At 44.9% G+C, this 23006-nt stretch overlaps 1 protein-coding gene across 2 annotated transcripts; it reads left to right on the plus strand.

Moving 5' to 3' along the window:
* The first annotated feature begins 330 nt into the window (after positions 1-330).
* Positions 331-8409, plus strand: LOC309334673 (uncharacterized protein). Of its 2 annotated transcripts, XM_081849212.1 has the most exons (5): positions 331-426; positions 2176-2314; positions 2453-2579; positions 5895-5972; positions 6163-8409. In XM_081849212.1, exons 2-5 carry the CDS (start codon positions 2240-2242, stop codon positions 7803-7805), a joined length of 1923 nt encoding a protein of 640 aa, XP_081705338.1. In that variant the 5' UTR covers positions 331-426; positions 2176-2239; the 3' UTR covers positions 7806-8409. The 2 variants fall into 2 exon arrangements, with proteins under 2 accessions (XP_081705338.1, XP_081705339.1); XM_081849213.1 differs by lacking the exon at positions 5895-5972.
* Positions 8410-23006: the final 14597 nt, after the last annotated feature.

Raw genomic sequence — 23006 nt, forward strand, 5'->3', positions numbered from 1 at the left:
GGAGCGCCCCGGGAGATTCCTGCTGGGGGGGGGGGGGACACCGGCCGAGGCGTCGCGAGGGGTCCGGAACCCGCAGAGGGACGCCGGGTATGGGGTCCCGGTTCGACTTTCCTTTAGGGTGGTCGCAAGTAATTGCGACGGCTCACCTTTTGCCACCGCCGTTTTTTCGGGGGGGGGGGGTGTCTCTTTCGCTGCCGCTGCCGGGGATCGAACCTGCGCCCTTCTCACTAAATAAACGAGATTTCTTAGAGCTTTGCTTGCGGGGAATCAGGATTTCCGCTTGGGTCTATCGAGCTGCGCTTCCTAGAGAGGCAAGAAGGGGGTTTTTTTGCAGGGGGAGGAGGGATGGAAGTGGCAAAGTTGGAGGGGGGGGGTCTCCATGCACAGCCCCAGAAGAGGAGCCGGCCGGTTGAAGGGGAGAAAGAGGTGCAGCATGTTTGGGCGTGGGAGGGGGTGAATGATTTGCTTTCCCTCCCCCTGAATCTACAAACAGGGCAGCTGGGAGGGGAGGGGAGGAAGGATTTGGGGAGGGGGATGAGAGGCAAGTAGGATCCGTTGAGTGGGGTGGGGGTGGGATCCAGGCAATCCGGCTGCAAAATAGGGCCCTCCTCACTCAACAGGGTTTGCATTGCAAGATCCTCTTTGAAGCAGAGAGATCAAGCCAACATCCCAAGGGGAGAGGAGGGGGCTAGGTGGGGGGCTGCCTGAGACGAACCCGCCCCCATGCAACCTAACTGCAAATAGGTTTACAGCCCCCATCCTGTCAAGCTTACTCAGAAGTCAGTCCTACTCCATTCAAAGGGGTCGCAGCCCCATTCCAACTAGTGATGCTCTGCTGAACAGCCTGCCTCTCTCTTCTCACCACTGCCCCCTCCTGCCCGCCCGCCCCCTCTGTTGCTCCTTCCAGGCTCTGCCTCAGTGGGCTCCTGGTTGCCCATGGTGGAGATTGGGAGGGCGAGTGGAGGGGGGGGGTTGGTCTGCTTTGGTGCAGGGGAAACAGCTGGAGAACAGAGGCTTTTTTAAAAAAAAAAAATTTATTGAAGTTTCAAAAAGGTTACAAAAATATAAAAGAGAAAATAAACCAAAAATACAGAACACACACACACAAAAATAAAAACAATTTTTAAAAAAACACACGTCATCCTTTCCATATCTTAACTTTCATTTACAGTACTTGTTTCCCTGACCTCCTCACACCTCCCTTTTTTGTATTCTAGTTCAATTAGTAATTTCAACAAATCCTTTCCATTTTTGCTTTTATCTTGATAATTCATCTTAATATATTATAGCTTTGCATTTTCACCTAATAACACTCAATTTTTAATTAAATAATTTATCTTAAAAGTCTAACCTGTTAATTAACTCAACAAGTCCTTCCATCTTTCTATACTATATTCTGTCATTCAATTTGCCTTAATTTATTTTAGCCTTATCTTACCATAAAATATCTTAAAGCTTAAGACTTAATACTTATTTGTATGTAACTCCTTATATTATTTCTACTAAAGCCAAATAGTTTCCTTCCAGAGAACAGAGGCTTTTGATTCGGAGAGAGGGAGCAGATCTTGAAGTGGGGAGGAGGGCAGTGAGAGAGGGACAATGTTAAGGGAAATCGGCCCTGGAGCTTCCTTAGTAAGAAAGAGGCTGATGTGAGAAGGAGGCAAAAGGAAACAAGAATTTGCTTATTCCAGATGACGTCTACCTTTGCTTAATATTTGTTCCCCGTCAAAGGTATGCTATCTGTGTAAGGTCCTGGGCCACAGAGAGGTTAGGCTGGCCTCAACCAGGGCCAGGGCTTTTTCGGCCGTGGCCCCGATCTGGTGGAACGCTCTGTCACAAGAGACTAGGGCCCTGCAGGATTGACATCTTTCTGGAGGGCCTGCAAGACAGAGCTGTTCCACCAGGCCTTTGGCCAAGGCACAGCCTGACCCCTTCTCTCCTTCAGTAATCCTCACAAAACTCTTGCCCAGTGGTTGCCATGAAACTGATTTTGAATTGATTTTGGAATGTTGTGTTACTTTTATTGTTGTTAGCCGCTCTGAGCCCGGCTTTGGCTGGGGAGGGTGGGATATATTATTATTATTATTATTATTATTATTATTATTATTATTATTATTATTATTAAATGTCTCCCACCCTAAATAAACCTGTCTTTCTCCATTGCTCACATCAAAGACCTGCTCCCTGCTTTGAAGTGCATCTTGGCAACAGGTGAGGGAGTCCCAGAAGTGGCAGCGCAATGGCCTCCGAGACCCCCTCTGAACGGCCTCTTCTCAGAGGTGGAGTGGAAAGAGGAGCCAGGCAGCTTCCTCAGGTAGGGAAAGAGCAACGGGAGCAGGGAGGAGGGAAGAGGCACCGATGGGACCACCCAGCCTCCCTCTGTGTTGAGTGGGGATGATGGGGACCAAAGAGAAGCTCTGTTGTTGTTTTCTTCTTCTTCTTCTTCTTCCAGGTCCTCTTGACCTTTGAGGAGGTGGCTGTGTTTTTCACGGAGGAGGAGTGGGCTCTGTTGGATCGTGGCCAAAGAGCTCTGCACAAGGAAGTCATGGAGGAGAATTATGAGATGGTGGCCTCTCTAGGTGAGGGCACATTTTTATTTCTCTTGGCTGTTAGACATTGGAGGTGTGAATCTCCTGTTTGAGCCATTTATTCATGCCATGTAGGAACAAGCAGTAGCCATCGAAAGACCTCTCCTACTCAATGCAGTTGTCTTCTATTCTTTTCAAGCCACCCAAGTTTGCGGCCATCACTGCCCCCTGTGGGAAAGTTTCCTAGTTTAACTATGCACTCTGTTTGGAAGGACCTACAGTGTTGCCCCGCAAGACGAACCCCTCGCAAGACGGAAAACCCGCTAGACGAAAGGGTTTTCCGTTTTGGAGGCGCTTCGCAAGACGAATTTCCCTATGGGCTTGCTTCGCAAGATGAAAATGTCTTGCGAGTTCCTGCAGGTTTTTCCCCCCTCCCCCCCTTTTCCCTAAGCCGCTAAGCTGCTTAACAGCTGATCGCTAAAAGCCACTAAACCGCTTATAGCGCTAATCCGCTAAGCTGTCAATGGGCTTGCTTCACAAGACGAAAAAACCGCTAGACGAAGAGCCTCACGGAACGGATTCATTTCGTCTTGCGAGGCACCACTGTACTTTTATCTCAACCTTCCAACATTCTGTCACATGACAAGGACACATGAGAGCCGAAGCAGCAAAGCAGGCTGGGAAGTGCGCAATCATTTGGGCCTACTAAAGTTATTCAGGCCTAACTGCTAACTGCGGAGTCATTCCGACATGTGACTCATTCTCCTTATAACTGGCAGCCATTTTCTCTCTGTGTTCTCTGTAAGATTTCAGTCAGAGTCAATCTGCCTCAGTTATGAGCAGAGTCAGTATGTAATCTTGTAGCCGCCGAAAACATTTTACAAACAAGTTTTTATCCTGTTTCAAAAACCCCCCTTTTTCACCCCTCTCCCCCTTCATAGGTTTACATAGAAATGTTTCTTTTGTTCCCTGGCTCTGTTCCCGGAAGAGAGTTTGCAACAAGCTAAATGTGCTGTTGCCAAGGTCAGCTAGCCAGAGAGCGAAGGCATTGTTTTAATTCAGCTGCCTTTGTTGCCTAAAAAGATGCTTAGCTAAAAGCTTTTCCAGCGTTAGAGAAAATGAAAAGTGCAGTTTGAAAAGTGCTTGACATTTTGAGGCCTGGTTTGGGGGGGGGGGATTCACAGTTTTTTTAGGGTAGCCTAACTGACTGTCTCCCTTCAATCTCAGTTAAACTGTATGGAACCATGTTGTTTATGAAGAAGTTTATTTTAACTCAGTAAAGCTCTTATTCTTTCAGTTAAAAATTCTGCATTATTAATTTACGCGGCACGTCACGTTCAGCATAAAGGAGTCGCTCTTCATCATTTCGATTCATCGCCTTCATCATTTCAGTTGTCCATTTCCAAACCTCCTCCAACTTTATACTATTCGTTTGGAGGTAAGGAGGACAGAACTGCACACAGTATTCCAAATCAAAATACCAAAATGCTACAAAGCCAGTTTGCAATGTTAATAAATCAAGAAGTGGAATGGAACAGAAAAAGAATGGGACAGAAAAATTTCGGGATGTGCTGATAAATCAGGAAAGTGGTTGGCTTGGCAGATTAAAAAAAAAAAACACAAAATACAGTAAAAAAAATTACAGTGGAAGGAAAAGAAATAGAAAATCTGAAAGAAATCAGGAGATGATTTGTGAATTTTTATAGACAGCAAATTTTTTCAGCAGGGGGCTGGTCCACTGTCCCTCAGACCTTGCGGGGGGCCGGAGTATACTTTGGGGGGAAATGAACGAATTCCTATGCGCCACAAATAACCCAGAGATGCATTTTAAATAAAAGGACACATTTTACTCATGTAGAAACATACTGATTCCTGGACCGTCCGTGGGCCGGATTTAGAAGGCGATTGAGCTAGATCTGGCCCCCGGGCCTTAGTTTGCCTACCCATGGCTTAGAATCATAAGAGTTGGAAGGGACCCCACAGGTCATCTAGTCCAGGGACAGATGTCACTTCCATTCACTTTTCCTAAAAAAATAAAATGAAAAATTATTCCATTGGCTACTTTCCAATCCTCAGATATGTCCAAGGGACAAATTACATACCGAATATAAGCTGCACCCGCAAATAAGCCGCACGTTTAAAATTCATGGGGTGGAGGAGATAAAAAGACAATACCTGAATATAAGCCGCTCCCTTAACATTCAGCAGGCACTCACACACGTTCCGTTTTACTGTATGTCTGTTTCAGCTGCAATATCGTAAAAGCCATTTTTTGTAATGTTGCAAATTTAAGCCGCACTTTAACTTCTCACTGTTGGGGGAGGGGGGAGTGCGGCTTATATTTGGGCCAATATAAGCTCCTGAAAAAGGCTAACTACAGTGGTACCTCTAGTTACGAACTTAATTCGTTCCGGAGGTCCGTTCTTAACCTGAAACTGTTCTTAACTAGAGGTGTTCTTTCGCTAAAGGGGCCTCTTGCTCCTGCTTGCACCGCCAGCACACGATTTCCATTCTTATCCCGGGGGAAATTTCTCAACGAGGTAACTCTTCCAGGTCAGTGGAGTTTGTAACCTGAAGCGTTTGTAACCTGAGGCATTTGTAATTTGAGGTACCCCTGTAGTTGTTTTATTATTATTATTATTATTATTATTATTATTATTATTATTATTATTATTATTATCAACACACTTTTAAGAGTACAGTCATACCTTGGGTTACAGACGCTTCAGGTTGCACGTTTTCGGGTTGTGCCGAAACCAGGAAGTACCAGAAAGGGTTACTTCTGGGTTTTGGCGCTCGCACATGTGCTAAATCACACTTTGCGCATGCGCAGAAGCGCCAAATCGCAACCTGCGTGTGCGCAGACGGGTTGTGAACGCTGTGGGTTGCGAACGTGCCTCCCGCATGGATCACGTTTGCAACCCGAGTGTCCACTGTACCTGTTTCCCTAGAGTTTCTTACTTTAGTTTAGCATGGGTCAGTGACAAATTTTCAAGTGATGTATCTGGTCCGGATATGTGATTCCCTTTTCATTGGATCATTGAAATGTAGAGTTGGAAGGGACCCCCAAAGGTCATCTAACCCAACCCCCTGCAATGCAAGAATCTCAACTCAAGCATCCACGACAGATGGCCACTCAGCCTCTGCTTAAGAACATGCAAGGGAAAGAGAGTCCATAATGTCCAGAGAGAGACTGTTCCATTGTCGAACAGCTCTTACCGACAGAAAGCTCTTCCTGATGTTTAGTCGGAATAATATTATTATTATTTTGTATCTTGGATTTGAGGTCATAGGTATATGCATTGATTTGAAACGGCTTTATATTTTGTGGCCCAAAGTAACTAATATTGTCTCTTTCCCTGAAAGAATCAGACCTCAACTCCTGTTGGGAAGAAATACAAGATCCGTTTCTCCAGAATCCCAAAGAAGGGGAGATATCAGCAGGTAGGTGCTTAGTTGAGACTGTAGGATATTCAGAAGCTAACTTCAGATTCAGCTGAGGAGGGAGAGAAGTAGGGAGACATGCTTGAAAATGGTAAAATCAGAGAAGCTGAGAACTGGGCCTGAACTACAATGAGAGTCTCTGCTTTACTTTGCAATTTGAATGGCATTTTCTTTTTCTGCCTCAAAACAGGTAATGGGCAGAAGAGTGAGAAATCTGATGAGCCATCCATGGTGTCTGTAGAAAACATGGAGCATGAAGCACAGAAAGAGACCTTTGTAAATCAACAATCAACCGAAAAGTATGTAGGAAATACGTGGGAGAACTGGAAAAAGAACCCCCTTACTACTCAGGATATTGGTGTCCATGTATCCCTGAATCCACAGGAAGAATGCACAGGAAGTAGCAGTGTAGAGTGTGGAAAGAGCTTCAGTCAGAGTGGAAGCGTTAGTTTACATCAAGGAACCCAAACAGGGGAGAAAATGTTTAAGTGCACGGAGTGTGGAAAGAGCTTAAGCAGTGCTGGTAACCTTGTCAAGCATAAAAAAACCCACACAGGGGAGAAACCGTTCAAATGCATGGAGTGTGGAAAGAGTTTCAGCCAGAGCGGAAACCTTATTGCACATCAAAGAACCCACACAGGGGAGAAACCATTTAAATGTATTGTGTGTGGAAAGTGTTTCAGTCTCAATCACCATCTTATGTTACATCAAAGAACCCATACTGGGGAGAAACCACATAAATCCATGGAGTGTGGAAAAAGCGTCTGTTTGAGTAGTGTCCTTATTGTGCATCAAAGAACCCACACTGGGGGAAATCGATTTAAACCTATGTTGTGTGAAAAGACTTTCAGTCAAAATCACCATCTTACTTTACATCAGAGATCCCACACTGGGGAAAAACTGCATAAATGCATAGAGTGTGGAAAGAGCTTCAGTCATAGGAGTAACCTTAGTTTACATGAAAGAACCCACACTGGGGAGAAACCATTTGAATGTATGGTGTGTGGAAAGAGCTTCAGCCAGAGTGGAAACCTTACTGCACATCAAAGAACCCACACCAGGGAGAAACCATTTAAATGTATGGTGTGTGGGAAGAGTTTCACTTTTAGTCACTCTCTTACTTTACATCAAAGAACCCACACCGGGGAGAAACCATTTGAATGCATGGAGTGTGGAAAGAGCTTCAATTGTAGGAGTGCACTTACTGTACATCAAAGAACACACACTGGGGAGAAACCGTATGAATGCATGGAGTGTAGAAAGACCTTTCGTCGTAGGAGTAACCTTACTTTCCATCAAAGAGACCACACCGGGGAGAAACCATTCAAATGTATGGAGTGTGGAAAGAGCTTCAGACATAGCGGAAGCCTTACTGCACATCAAACGACCCACACTGGGGAGAAACCATTTCAATGTATGGAGTGTGGAAAGAGTTTTAGTCTCAATTATTATCTTACTTTACATCAAAGAACCCACACTGGGGAGAAACCATTTTTATGCATGAAGTGTGAAAAGAGCTTCACTTGTAGGAGTGCACTTACTGTACATCAGAGAACCCACACTGGGGAGAAACCGTTTGAATGCATGGAGTGTGGAAAGGGCTTCAGTTGTAGGAGTGGACTGACTGTGCATTACAGAGCCCACACAGGGGGAAAACCATTTCAATGCCTCGAGTGTGGAAAGAGCTTCCGTCGTCAGAATAACCTTACTTTACATCAAAGAACCCACACTGGGGAGAAACCATTTAAATGTATGGAGTGTGGAAAGAGCTTCAGCCAGAGTGGAAACCTTGCTACACATCAAAGAACCCACATAGCAGAGAATGGAGCATGAGAAGATCTGCAATGTACTATGATGTAAGGTTTTGTTCCTGCTTGGTGAGAAAAAACTGTCAACAGTGAAGCCTAATGGAACCGAACTGCCAAAAGTACAATGTATGGCAGCTATGTTTCATCTTAGAGTTATGCAAAGTAATCAATGCCCATTCACAGCCGCCATAATTGATTATAAGGGGGAAAGAAGAAATTCCTAGCACTGCTATGTTAAGTGTCTGAGGCGGTATCCGCACTCTGCCTAATGTTTGGGCCGGCCCTGTTTGAAATTTGGAATGGGGCACAGATTCGGTGTAAATCCAAGTGGTGGAAAAGGAGATAAGATAAAGCGTAGCTCCTTGGTCAGAGGTGTGGCTAAAGGCACTGTTCTGCTGCCATCACCCTTTCCTTTAAGGAAAACGGTCACGTATCTCAGGTATCACAAGGCGACTACAAGCAACGACTGATTGACATGCATTTGATATGTGCATCGTGCATCGTGACAAGCCGGAAGGGGGCAGATTGAGGAGGAGGCAGGCTTATGAGTGCTTCACCATCGTACGCCAATTGCGAGTGGCCTGTATTTGGAGTCTTCTGGTGGCTTAGGATGTCTACTTGGGAAATGGGATATACCGTATTTTTTGCTCTATAAGACTCACTTCTTCCCTCCTAAAAAGTAAGGGGAAATGTGTGTGCGTCTTATGGGGTGAATGCAGGCTGCGCAGCTATCCCAGAAGCCAGAACAGCAAGAGGGATTGCTGCTTTCACTGCGCAGCGATCCCTCTTGCCGTTCTGGCTTCTGAGATTCAGAATTTATTTTTTCTTGTTTTCCTCCTCCAAAAACTAGGTGTGTCGTGTGATCTGGTGTGTCTTATAGAGCGAAAAATTCGGTATTTGACTTTGACTCTACACGTTGAAAATGAGCCACAGGTCAGTCCCTCCAAAGAGAAGGGGGTGCAGGACCTTAAAACCTGAGCTGCCCTAGCAGCTTTAATCCCACCCCTTTTCAGGATGGGGTCCACAGTGCATCTTCCATACCAGCGGGAGACTGGCCATTTGCTGTGTTACGCATTAGTACACTAGAAATACTGTATTGCTTGTGAATAGGCTGTGCTTAGTCCAGGTAAAGAGCTACAGCAGTCTGCTTTGTTTTGAAATCTCTAACCTGGGATGGTGGTGTTTTTTGTTTTTTGTTGCTGTTTTTTGCTTTTAGGCCTCCTACCTTTTTTTTCTAAATAAAGTGTCACAATCTGACCGGCTCTTCAGACTGTCCTGTCACTGGGGCTCTTTTGAGTACCAACCTTTAATCTATTCAGAAGCATATCAAATATCAACATAGAGGATGTTTTGATTAAAACTGCTGCAGTGGTAGCCTTTTAATAATAATAATAATAACAACAACAACAATAATAATTTTCTTTATACCCCACCCATCTGGCTGGGTTTCCCCAGCCAATCTGGGCAGATTCCAAACAATAAATAATAATAATATTTTTTTAAAATTATTTATACCCCGGTCAGAGTTGGGCTCAGGGCAGCTAACACCAGTAAAATTACAATAATAACATAATAGCGTGGGGGGGGCATTTAAAATATGGGTTAAAATACAATTTAAAATGCAGCCTCATTTTAATAGTAGCCCATAGATCAAAACTGTAAGGGGAGGGGAACATAAGGGTCAGACTGAGTCCAAACCAAAGGCCATCCGGAACAGCTCTGTCTTGCAGGCCCTGTGGAAAGATGTCAAGTCCTGCAGGGCCCTAGTCTCTTGTGACAGAGCATTGCACCAAGTAGGGGCCAGTACTGAAAAGGCCCTGGCCCTAGTTGAAACCAATCTAACCTCCTTGAGGCTCGGGACCACCAAAGTGTTGTTATTTGTGGACCTTAAGGTCCTCCGTGGGGCATACCAGGAGAGGCAGTCCCGTAGGTATGTGGGTCCTAGGCCACATAGGGCTTTAAAGGTCAAAACCATCACCTTAAACCTGACCCTGTACTCCATTGGGAGCCAATGCAGTTGGTAAAGCACTGGATGAATGTGATATTAAAAACACTATACAGCATTAAACATTAAAATCTTCCCTAAACAGTAATGCCTTCAGATGTCTTCTAAAAGTCAGATAGTTGCTTATTTCCTTGACATCTGGTGGGAGGGCGCTACACAGGGTGGGTGCCACCACCGAGAAGGCCCTCTGCCTGGTTCCCTGTAACTTCGCTCCTTGCAGTGAGGGAACCGCCAGAAGGCCCCTGGCCTGTCCGGGTTGAACGATGGGAGTGGAGATGAATTCAAAATGTTTGGTTATCTCCACACTTGTCAGAGATAAATTTCTCTTTTGGATCAGTGGAAATCTGATTTGCTTTCTTTTCACATATACAAATCTCTTACAAATCAAATCTCCACTGATCCAAAGGAGAAATTTATCTCTGACAAATGTGGAGGTAACCAAACGCTTTGGATTCATATTACCAAATTCTCCTCTTGAAAAGGGGAGATTGGCTACACATATTGCCATTTTGGTAGCGCCAACTCAGTCTCGTAAAGGATGCTTAGTTTAAAGCAGTTGAATGTGTCCCCTCGAGTGGTTTATGGGGTGTCAGACCACCAATTTGCAGATGGCATCAAACTGGGAGGCGTAGCTCATAACCGAAAGCCACACCCAGTGGGAGGCTGATAGAAGAAGGAGGCAAAAAGAGCAAATAATTTGCTTTTTTCAAAGGTGGGAAGAAGCCCCCCCCCTTTCAAAATTCAAGGATGGGGGGCTGACAAGCTGGGGTTGCCTTGCTAGAAAGTGAACACCCTGGCTGGAAATGCCCATGTGGGGGGGGGGGGGAGAGGAACCGGTGAGAGTTGGCTGCGCTGCTTTTGTGCCCCAAAACTGGAAGAGAGAGGCACATTTTGGATTTACTGAACCCTGAAAAAGCACCTGCTCACTTTCCCTTCTGGAAGGGAAATGGGCGCATTGGTGACGGGATTTGAAACTGATTAGGGTCTTAAGGACCTTTTAAATAGCCTCAAGACTGGAGGAATTAAATAAATGCCCCCTCCTCTCCAACTGGACGTGGGGCAAAGTGGGAGGAGGAAACGAGTTCCCCCCTCCAGTAGATTTTGATGCTCTTTCTTTCCTGAGAGAGATCAAATCCAGGGTGCAGGATGGGCCTAGTGCAGGCATAAAAACATGCTTTTGGGGGGCGGGATTGCAATGCAATGCAGTGCTGGTGGGATGTGGAGACGGAAAGAGAGCAAACAGGGAAGCTGCCTGACAGGTGGGGGGGAGGGACCCCCCCCAAAATGAAGGGAGGTGGGTGCACACCTGATTCGTCCTCGTTGTGGAGAAGACTCAGGGATTCTTCCTGAAGGTGCATATACACAAACAGGTAAATGATATTGAAAATGCTAAATGCCTGTATTCCATTTCCAACTTCCTCTTTGATCTTTTACGTAAAGGTAAAGGGACCCCTGACCGTCAGGTCCAGTCGTGGCCGACTACGGGGTTGTGGCGCTCATCTTGCTTTATTGACCGAGGGAGCCGGCGTACAGTCAATGTGGCCAGCATGACTAAGCCGCTTCTGGCGAACCAGAGCAGCGCACAGAAACACAGCTTACCTTCCTGCCGGAGTGGTACCTATTTATCTACTTGTACTTTGACGTGCTTTCGAACTGCTAGGTTGGCAGGAGCAGGGACGGGAGCTCACCCCGTCGCAGAGATTCATACTGCGACCTTCTGATCGGCAAGCCCTAGGCTCTGTGGTTTAACCCACAGTGCCACCCATGTCCCAATCTTTTACCTACTCTTGATGTAATTCAGGATCAGGACAAGGGTCCATCCTCCTGTATCCTGCTCTCCCAGTAGGAAACCAGATGCCCATTTGGGGAACCCTGATGCTTTGGGAACTTCATCCATCTCCCATGAGCCAGCCAGCTGTTCCTGGTGTCTCTCCTTGGCCTTTATATATTTTGCCTTTTTCTGAGTTTACCTGTATTCATAGAGTTGGAAGGGAGTCTGGAAGTCTGGAAGTCTTCTAGCCCAACCCTCTGCAATGCAGAAAAATGCTTAGCTGTCCATGGAGGCGCAGGTCAATTCTGCGTCCAGGGCAGCTGTCTACGAGCTCCATCTGGTATGCAGGCTGAGACCTTTTTAAATCTCAGCTTATCTGTAAGCTCAATGCAATCCTGAGTCTTTCAGCAAGGGAAGACCCTGTGTGGCAATACCTATAGCCCATAATATGCATCCAAAATGATTGGTTATCTTTACAATTGCTAGAGGGAAATTTCTTTTAGTTCAAAGGAAACCTGATTTCTAGGGACACCTGTATAGGTGAAAAAAAGCAGTAGTTCTAAGATGAAGGCTATACATTCAGCTGTTTGCTGTGCAGCAGAGTGTTTCCAAGAGATTGTTCCCAAAGTCTGGACCCTAGGGTGTTGCCCGCAGGGGTCAGTTTCACAGACAAAGAAAATAATACAAAACCAATTATAAGTCGCCCAAACTTCTCATTCCCTTATTTGGAAAACAAGCACCCTGCTGCTGGCTGCAACTGCGTTCCAAGCCTGTAACCTTAATTCTGCTGACATAACTCTTACCAAACTTCAACATACTACTGTGCCTGCGCGTCCTATAGCCTAATACTGCTGCTTTATTAATACTGCAAAAATAGAGGCTCATTGTGTAGCCTTTCTAGGCCCTTTAACCATGGGTAGGAAAGCGTTACGCCCGGGGAGAGACAAAAGAGTCAAATGACACTAAGGAAAGAGAAAGAGCTTTATTCTGCCATTCCGGGAAGGGGGGGGGGGAGAGAGAGAGGCACCTGTGTGATGGATTCACAAAACAGGCAGCTGAAAACATTTTACAAGCAGGTTTTTGTCCCCCCTTTTTCCCTCTGCCCCTTCATAGGTTTACATAGAAATGTTTATCTTGTTCCCTGGCTCTGTTCCCGGAAGAGAGTTTGCAACAAGCTAAATGTGCTATTGCCAAGGTCAGTTGGCCTGAGAGCGAAAGGCATTGTTTTAATTCAGCTACCTTTGTTACATAGAAAATGCTTAGCTAAAAGCTTTTGTAGCCTTAGAGAAAATGAAAAGTGCAGTTTGAAAAGTGCTTGAGGCTTTGAGGGCTGGTTGGGGGGGGGATTCACAAACAGTTTTTTAGGGTAACCTAACTGACTGCCCCCCTTCAATTGTTAGTCCGGAAATGTTCACTTCCACAACAGGAAATGTTGCTCCTCCAGACTGCTGTGCCTGCACTTTCGACCCCTTACTTCGTGCACGCAGGCAATCTTTGAAGGGAGACTGCTTGTGCATTTATGATTACAAGTAGGGGCAGGGTGTGCTGTGCCCAGGGCAGCTGTCTACCAGCTCCATCTGGTACGCAGGCTGAGACCCTACCTGCCCACAGACTGTCTCGCCAGAGTGGTGCATGCTTTAGTTATCTCCTGCTTGGACTACTGCAATGCGCTCTACTACCTTTGAAGGTGACCCAGAAACGGCCCCATACATCTGATGAAGCGTCACCACCCCCATCATCCAGACTAGACACTGAGGTCCTCACCTGAGGGCCTTCTGGTGGTTCCCTCACTGTGAGAAGTTACAGGGAACCCGGCAGAGGGACTCTTGGTTGTGGCGCCCTCCCTGTGGAAGACCCTCCCATCAGATGTCAAGGAGATCAAGAATTACAAAACTTTTAGAAGGTATTGTTTAGGGAAGTTTTTAGTGTCTGAGATTGCAATGTGTTTTTAATATTCTGTTGGGAGCCGCCCAGAGTGGCTGGGGAAATCCAGCCAGATGGGCGGGGTAGAACAAGAAGAAGAGTTTGGATTTGATATCCCGCCTTTCACTCCCCTTCAGGAGTCTCAAAGCGGCTAACATTCTCCTTTCCCTTCCTCCCCCACAACAAACACTCTGTGGGGTGAGTGGGGCTGAGAGACTTCAGAGAAGTGTGACTGGCCCAAGGTCACCCAGCAGCTGCATGTGGAGGAGCGGAGATGCGAACCCGGTTCCCCAGATTACGAGACTACCGCTCTTAACCACTACACCACACTGGCTCCACACTGGGTATAAAGAATAAGAATAAGAATAAGAATAAGAATTTCCCCCTTTTCCTCCAAGGAGGTCAAGGTGAGCTCTGTGGTTCTCCACCTCTCTTTTTATCCTCACAACCACCCTGTGAGATAGGCTGTGCTGTGCTGCAGTGGGTGGCCCAAGGTCACCTAGTGATCAGATGGTAGCCCTGGTCTTCCAGGTCCAACACGGGAGCCACTGCAGCACCTTGACTTGGCATTACAGTGGTGCCTTGCAAGACGAAAAGAATCCATTCCGCGATTCTCTTCGTCTAGCGGTTTTTTCGTCTTGCGAAGCAAGCCCATTGACAGCTTAGCGGATTAGCGCTATTAGCGGTCTAGCGGCTCTTACCGATCAGCTGTTAAGCGGCTTAGCAGCTTAGGAAAAGGGGGGAAAAGCGGGAAAAAAACCGCGGGAACTCGCAAGATTTTTTCGTCTTGCAAAGCAACCCCATAGAGAAATTCGTTTAGCGAAGCGCCTCCAAAACGGAAAACCCTTTCATCTAGCGGGTTTTCCGTCTTGCGAGGCGTTCATCTTGTGGGGCACCACTGTAATACATTTCGTTAGGCCTCAGAAGTCCAACCTTTTTTCTGGAAAGCAGCCTCAATACACAGCAAGCTGCCTTCTAGGTAGTCAGGTAATTGGTTCAGCTAGGCCAGGAATCTCTCCACTGACTGGCAACAACACCCGGGATTTCAGATGGGTGATTCTTCCCATATGCTGATGGTCCCCTTTCCCCTTTCCATCTCTCCCAACAGACTTGGCTTCGAACAGGGGAACCAGTCGCCACTTGCCCTCAGCGGCCAACGCACTTCCTGGCCAACTTTGTTGCTTTAGGAATGTATTTTGCATCTTTTTCTTTTAAATAGTAGCATAGGCTAGCGTTTAATCTTCCTTTATTTTTTAGGAAGCAGAAGCACCGCTGTGTGTCGCCCTCGCAAAAGGATGGGTTCTCTGCTCCCCCGGGGGTGGACTTAAAATGTAGCGATTTGAACAGGCATGGTGTGGGCGCAGCTGATCGCCATGGCGGACAAACAGGAAGTCCACAAATGTAGATATTTTAGATTTAGAAGGTCATAAACATAGGTATGGATGGCATGCATATTTATGGTTCGAGAAAACAAAGATGCATACAGCTTTTCAGAATCATATAATAAGAAAATCAATTTTTAGGGTATGGGAGAAGTATAAAAATCTGTTTGAGCAAAAACCACCCAGGAGACTTTCCCCTTTGGAGGCAATACAGTGGTACCTCGGGTTAAGTACTTAATTCGTTCCGGAGGTCCGTACTTAACCTGAAACTGTTTTTAACCTGAAGCACCACTTTAGCTACTGGGGCCTCCTGCTGCCACCACGCCACCACGCCACCACCGCTTGATATTTCTGTTCTCATCCTGAAGCAAAGTACTTAACCCGAGGTAATATTTCTGGGTTAGCGGAGTCTGTAACCTGAAGCGTATGTAACCTGAGGTACCACTGTATCCCTGAAAAAATTGAATATGAGAAGTAATTGGCCAACATATAAATGTCTGTTAAGTTGAAAATCACTTAAAATTAAAAGACTTTGAAGAGATAAAGGAGGCTGTAATATATTGGTTACATTATTAGCAATTAAATGATAAGATAGATAAAAGAAAGGTTTTAGTTATGAGATACCAAGATTCCAATAACAGCTTCTAGAAAACAATATTAAAAAACTGTCAAAAATGTCTAGCTCCTGGAATGGAAAACAAAAGATGAAAAGGTTAAATCGGTAATGATACATTGGGCAAAGGATTTAGGACATAACATACAGAAGACAAATTGGGAGTTTTGGAAAACAGATTTGAAGTTTACAACATGTACGCTGAAAGAAAATTGTATGAAAGTGATTATCGGTGGTATTTGACTCTTACTAAGTTAACTAAAAGGTACAGAACAAGTTCAAATATCTGCTGGAAGTGTAAGGAAAAGGAAAGAACCTTTTATCACATGTGGTGGACGTGTAAGGTAATAAAATCATTTTGGGAAATGGTATATAATGAATTGAAAAAAAAGTTTTAAATAACTTTTGTTTAAAAAAAACCCAGCAGCTTTTGTATTAGGAATTATAGGTACCGAGATCCCAAAAGAACAGACAAGACTCTTTATGTACGCGAAAACTGCTGCACAGATGCTACTAGCCCAAAGATGGAAGGAAGAAAAAATCCTGACCAGACTTTAAAGCACACTTAGAATGAATATTGTTATTAAGACCCATGTAAGGGAAGGGGGGAAGTTAGGAGATTCAGTGAGTGAATCTTAACAAATGATTATATAAATTTATATTTGTAAAAACAAAAATAATACATTTACAACCCCCCCCCCAAAAAAAAACACACACACACCAAAAGATCTGAAGGGGGAAAGAACCCCAAATATCTTCAAAACCTGTATCATGTGGGCCTGGCAATTTTGCCAGAGAACCCACTCTAAGAGAAAGTTAAGGAATGGAGGCGAAAAAAGGGGGATAGAGCTTTAAGGAGACCCAGGTTCTTTCCAGCTGGAGCAAGAAGCCCATTGACTTCTAAATCTAAGGGGTCATTCTTGGTCAAGGTATGCAGAGGGAGAGGGGAATCTTGAGATGAGCAGCTTCTACCACTTATATTATTTTCTGCCAGAGTTCCTCCCATCTTCACCTCGCCCAGCTTGCAAATTAAGAATTTGAAAGAATATCCTCCTAGTGATGGGAACTTTTTGCCTTCAAATTCTCTGGATGGCCCCCATTCAGGAGTTGCCTAGATTGTACCTGGCAACTGAACCTGCATTTCTTGACTCCTCTGTGAAGTGTGAGGGGCTGAGCATATATCTGATGCAGACTTGCACCAAGGGCAGCAGAGGAGCTCAGGATGGAGCCTCACCTGTCGTATTAAAGGTAAAAGGTAAAGGACCCCTGACAGTTAAGTCCAGTCGCGAACGACTCTTGGGTTGCGGCGCTCATCTCGCTTTACAGGCCGAGGGAGCCGGCATTTGTCCGTCCTGCAGACAGTTTTCCCGGGTCGTGTGGCCAGCATGACCAAGCCACTTCTGGCGCAATGGAACTCCAAAATCAGAGTAGCGTACGGAAACATTGTTTACCTTCCCGCCGGAGTGGTACCTATTTATCTACTTGCACTTTGGGGCGTGCTTTCATATCGCTAGGTTGGCAGGAGCTGGGACCGAGCAACGGGAGCTCACCCCATCGCGGGGATTCAAAACACCAACTTTCTGATCAGCAAGCCCAAGAGCAAGGGCCAGCAAACTTTCAGCAGGGGGCCGGTCCACTGTTCCTCAGACCTTGTGGGGGGGCCGGACTACTTTTTTTGGGGGGGGGGAATGAACAAATTCTGATGCCCCACAAATAACCCAAAGATGCCTTTTAAATAAAAGGACACATTCTACTCATGTAAAAACACGCTTATTCCTGGACCATCCGCGGGCTGGATTTAGAAGGCGATTTGGCCGGATCTGGCCCCTGGGCCTTAGTTTGACTACCCATACCCAAAAAGCTCAGTGGTTTAGATGACAGAGCCACCAGCGCCACAACCACCTGTCATATTAAGTCATGCCAATCCTTTATACCCTTGCCATGGGCTCGATCCACACAGATATAAAACACACAAGGGGGTGGCGGAGACACAATAAAAGCTCCAAATGCAATTTAACATTGACTTTGGGTTTCTGCTGTACAGTGCGATCCGGTTTCATATTTCTATAACACATTTATAACGTTATGATTGACCATTATATCCGAGTCCATGCCTTACAGAAATAAATCAAAGGATGCATTCAGCTTGAAACATTCTTTTTACATCAAATGTTGTACTCAGTACAGTGGTGCCCCGCAAGATGAATGCCTCGCAAGACGGAAAACCCGCTAGACGAAAGGGTTTTCTGTTTTGGAGGTGCTTCACAAAACGAATTTCCCATGGGCTTGCTTCGCAAGACGAAAATGTCTTGCGAGTTCCTGCGGGGGTTTCCCCCCCCTTTTCTAAGCCGCTAAGCCGCTTATCAGCTGATCCGCTGAGCTGCTTATCAGCTGCAACTAAGCGCTATTAGCGGCTTAGTGGCTATTAGCGGCTTAGAAAAAGGGGAAAAAAGGGGGGAAACTCGCAAGACGTTTTCGTTTTCTCAGAGAAGTTTTTAATGTGTGACATTTTAATGTATTTTTAATATTTGTTGGAAGCCGCCCAGAGTGGCTGGGGGAATCCCAGCCAGGTGGGCAGGGTACAAATATGTTGTTGTTGTTGTTGTTGTTGTTGTTGTTGTTGTTGTATCAAGCAAAATTTTGTTAGAAGTTCTGCAACCCATCTTTGTAAAATTGGAGGGTAAGAAAAGAAATGGTGGTTTTTTTGTGGTGGACATGACTTTTCTGGTCAGCAGGCAAAAGGAGCTTGGGTCAATCCCTAGCTAGACATCTGCCATCCACTTGCCTTGGTCCAGATTTGGGTCTCTGCCTCCTCGGAGTTTAGACGCACACGGCCGCCACATATTGGCTGCAGCAGGCGATGGCTCCCTCGCATGTGTGAACAGCCATTGGGGGTCTCTCTCAAACACCACAGACAGGGATTGGGCATTGCTTTGGTGAATGTCCTGCAACCCAACCCCCTCCTGGGCCCTCTGGTCTCTCCCACCGCCAATAAAAATAAAATACCTCTTTACCTGACACTGACACAAAAGCTCACACACTATATAAATGAAATGTTGAGGTCTCCCCCCTTTCCCTGTCCTCTCTTCCCACTTTTATTTCCCCCACCCCCATATTGCCTAGAGCAGTGCGGTCTCACTCTGAATAGGACTGACTTTTTTGAAGGATTCTGTGACTTGGATGCACCCAATAATTTAATAAAAACAATTTAAAAAACCACAGTCTCTCTCGCCCATTCATGTTCTTCAGCTCAGCTTCGTTGGAAAGCCATAGAATGGGATCCTGCAAAGGGCCAGTCTAGGTGTTAGGGCTGCCACCTTGTTTTGTACCTAAGAGGCAGACAATATGCGGTAGGTAAAGAAGACATTTTGGGTTGTAGTTGAAGAAATTTCCTCTGCGCTAGCACAAAAGCCCCAAAACATACTCCACAAAGCACATAGCAAGCCTGCTGCATACATGCTATCCATCACCTTATAACAGGTACCAAATACCAGTTTCTGTGCAGCCTGGAACTAGTTACATTTATTTAAAAGGTAAAGGGACCCCTGACAGTTAAGTCCAATCGCAGACGACTCATCTTGCTTTGCTGGCTAAGGGAGCCAGTGTTTGTCCGCAGTTTTTCCGGGTCATGTGGCCAGCATGACAGCCGCTTCTGGCGAAACCAGAGCAGCGCACGGAAACGCCATTTACCTTCCTGCCGGAGTGGTACCTATTTATCTACTTGCACTTTGACGTGCTTTTGAACTGCTGGGTTGGCAGGAGCAGGAACCGAGCAACGGGAGCTCACCCCGTCGCGGGGATTCGAACCTCCGACCTTCTGATCGGCAAGTCCTAGGCTCTGTGGTTTAGACCACAGCGCCACCCGTGTCCCTTCCCATATTTATTTAGGAGTCCCTATATTCTAATGGAATTCCACCCATTAGTGTGTGTGTGTAAGAGTAGAGCTTTACCCATGTTAAGTTGGAAAAGGCTTATTTGCGTATGGTCTGGGGTTCAGGGCTGCCAATGCACTACTGGATTCCCTGCCTATGGAATCGTCTGCATGAAGACAGAACTAAAGACAGAGACAATAGCTGTTATAAATAAAGCCAAATTGGATTTATTCTGATTAGTTTTTGTAGAGATTGGGGGGGGGGGAAGCAATGAACTAGCTGAAAAGCTAACTTTAGGGAAGTCAATCTGTTTCAAGTTGCCTCATCCCCCCAGCAGACATGTTTCCCATGTCTCTTGACAGAGGTCATCATATAGGGCTACCAAAATAGTTTCTGTGCCAAAACGGGCCCTAAACCCCGATTGAAATGGATCGAGAAAATCAGTTTCTTCCAATAGCACCTAGAAAAACGACCTTTTTAGGTAATGACGTCATACTCTCTCCAGTGGCATAGGAAGGGGTGTGTGGGCTTCCCTGGGTGTCATCACGGGTGTGTGTGTGTGTGTGACAAAATGGCAAAAATATGCGTCTATAAAATAAAATAAAATAAATTTGGGCCCACAATATTTTGTGGTAAAAATAATAATATTTAAAATGAGTTTAATAACTTCGTCTAACAACTGATTAACCTCAGCAAGTCAACATAATACGTATTGAAACTTTTTTGTTCAGTCAACAAACACAACGCAACGCATCTTAACTTGATGCTGTGCAGTGGAAAGAAGATGGATAAGGAAGGGGGAGGTTTGTTTTCGTTCAGATGAAAGTGAAAGGAATTGGTTTTGATGATTTGATTTCAAAATTTGCAGAGAACAAAGTTAGGGGGGAAAGGTTTTAAGTGCTTACGCTCAAAATGCATATTGGGTCTTTTCACAGCCTTAGCTTCCATAGGTGATAGCCACCTTGGGGTCTTGTTTTCTAATAAGTCTTTATATTTTGTCCAGACATTAAACACTGCTTTCCTTACAATATGGTTCTTGAAATTCTTGTGAATCTTAAACTTGTCATACCAAAGATATGCATGCCATCCAAAAGCATTGTTAAATCCTTCCAAATCTAAAACGTCAGTGTTTTCAAGAAGCAGCCAGTCTTTCAGCCAGCAAAAAGCTGCTGATTCATAATACAACCTTAAGTCTGGCATTAAGTCTTACATTATGCTTACTATTGGGAGATGCTACCTTCATCTCAATACATGAAAGACTTAAACTGACGGAAATTCTTTCTATATTGCTGACATTTACATGATTTCTCTCTTCTCTGAGCTGATTGATGTCTTCTAAGTTTTACACTATCAGTGAACCTCTTTGCACACGGCATACATTGAAATAGTCTCTGCCCTTCGAGAGTCTACTGAGATTTTCAAAGTGTTTCACTTGGACGAAAATTCTTTCCACTCTCCATGTGAATCCGTTGATGAATTCTAAGTGTTCGACTTGTACTGAAGCTCTTTCCACACTCCAAGCATTTAAATTTCTCCCCTGTGTGAATCCGTTGATGAATTTTAAGTCTTGAACTGTCAGTGAAGTTTTTTCCACACTCCATGCATCTAAATGGTTTCTCCCCGGTGTGAATTCGTTGATGTTTTTTAAGGTTGCTATTCATACTAAAGCTCTTTCCACACTCCATACATTTAAATGGTTTCTCCCCAGTGTGAATCCGTTGATGAATTCTAAGCGTTCCACTTGCACTGAAGCTCTTTCCACACTCTATACATTTAAATAGTTTCTCCCCAGTGTGAATCCGTTGATGAATTCTAAGCGTACTACGGTCAATGAAGCTCTTTCCACACTCTATACATTTGATGGTTTCTCCCCAGTGTGAATCCGTTGATGCTGTTTAAGTGTTCTACTTGCAGTGAAGCTCTTTCCACAGTCTATACATTTGAATGGGTTCTCCCCTGTGTGAATCAGCTGATGAATTCTAAGTGTTCGACTCTCAGTGAAGCTGTTTCCACACTCTACACATTTAAATGGTTTCTCCCCAGTGTGAATCCGTTGGTGAATTCTAAGTGTTCCATGGTCAATGAAGCTCTTTCCACACTCTATACATTTAAATGGTTTCTCCCCTGTGTGAATCCGTTGATGTTTTTTAAGTGTTCCACTTGCACTGAAGCTCTTTCCACAGTCTATACATTTATATGGTTTCTCTCCTGTGTGAATTCAATGATGGGCTCTAAGTGATCCACGATCACTAAAGCTCTTACTGCACACCCTGCAATTAAATGGTTTCTCCCTGTGTGAGTCCGTTGATGAATTCTAAGTGTTTCACTCTTATGGAAGCTCTTTCCACACTCTATACATTTAAATGGTTTCTCCCCAGTGTGAATCCGCTGATGTTTTTTAAGTGTTCCACTTGCACTGAAGCACTTTCCACACTCTATACATTTAAATGGTTTCTCCCCAGTGTGAATCACCTCATGAATTTTAAGGTTTCCACTTGCACTGAAGCTCTTTCCACACTCTATACATTTAAATGGGTTCTCCCCAGTGTGAGTCCATTTATGAATTCTAAGTGTTTCACTGTCAGTGAAACACTTTCCACACTCCATACATTTATATGGTTTCTCCCCAGTGTGAATCCGTTGATGTATTTTAAGTTTTCCACTGTTCCTGAAGCTCTTTCCACACTCCATACATTTAAATGGTTTCTCCCCTGTATGAATCCGTTGATGAATTCTAAGTGTTCCTCTTGCACTGAAGCTCTTCCCACACTCCATGCATTGGAATGGTTTCTCTCCTGTATGAATCCGTTGATGAATTTTAAGTTTTGAACCGTCAGTGAAGCTTGCTCCACACTCCATACATTTATATGGTTTCTCCCCTGTGTGAATCCGTTGATGTATTCTAAGTTTTCCACTGTCAATAAAGCTCTTTCCACACTCCATACATTCAAATGGTTTCTCTCCTGTCTGATTTCTTTGATGTCTTCTAAGTGTTCCGCTACAAGTGAAGGTTTTCCCACACTCCATGCATTCAAATGGTTTCTCTCCTGTGTGAATCCGTTGATGTTTCTTAAGGTTTGAATTCATACTGAAGCTCTTTCCACACTGCATACATTTAAATGGTTTCTCCCCTGTGTGAGTGCGTTCATGTGAATAAAGGTTTGCCCTCTGACTGAAGCTCTTTCCACACTCCATACATGTAAATGGTTTCTCTCCTGTGTGAGTCCACTGATGGTTTCTAAATGTTCCGCTACAAGAGAAACTCTTTCCACACTCCTTACATTTAAATGGTTTTTCTCCCGTGTGATTCTGTTGATGGTTTCTAAATGTTCTGCTACCAGTGAAGCTTGTTCCAGGCTCCATACCCTGAAATGTCTTCTGAACTGCTTGCTTTGGAGCGCGTGGAAAATAAAGTCCTGTTCAGGTTTCAAGGTAGAGAACAAAGGAATATTAAACACAGAAAGTTCAATTAGCATATTCTCCTTTTTAAACATCTCATTCATTCTCCCATGTCCTCCCTGTGTCATAGAATAATAGAACTGGAGAGTTGGATGGGACCCCGGGCGCCATTTAGTCCAACCCCCTGCAATGAAGAAATGTCCATGAACATGCCTTGTACTTGTGTGGTTCATAGTTTCTAATGACATATTTCATCCTCTG

The sequence above is a fragment of the Podarcis erhardii genome (genome assembly GCF_964252035.2).
Source record: "Podarcis erhardii genome assembly, chromosome: 2".
NCBI lineage: Eukaryota > Metazoa > Chordata > Lepidosauria > Squamata > Lacertidae > Podarcis > Podarcis erhardii.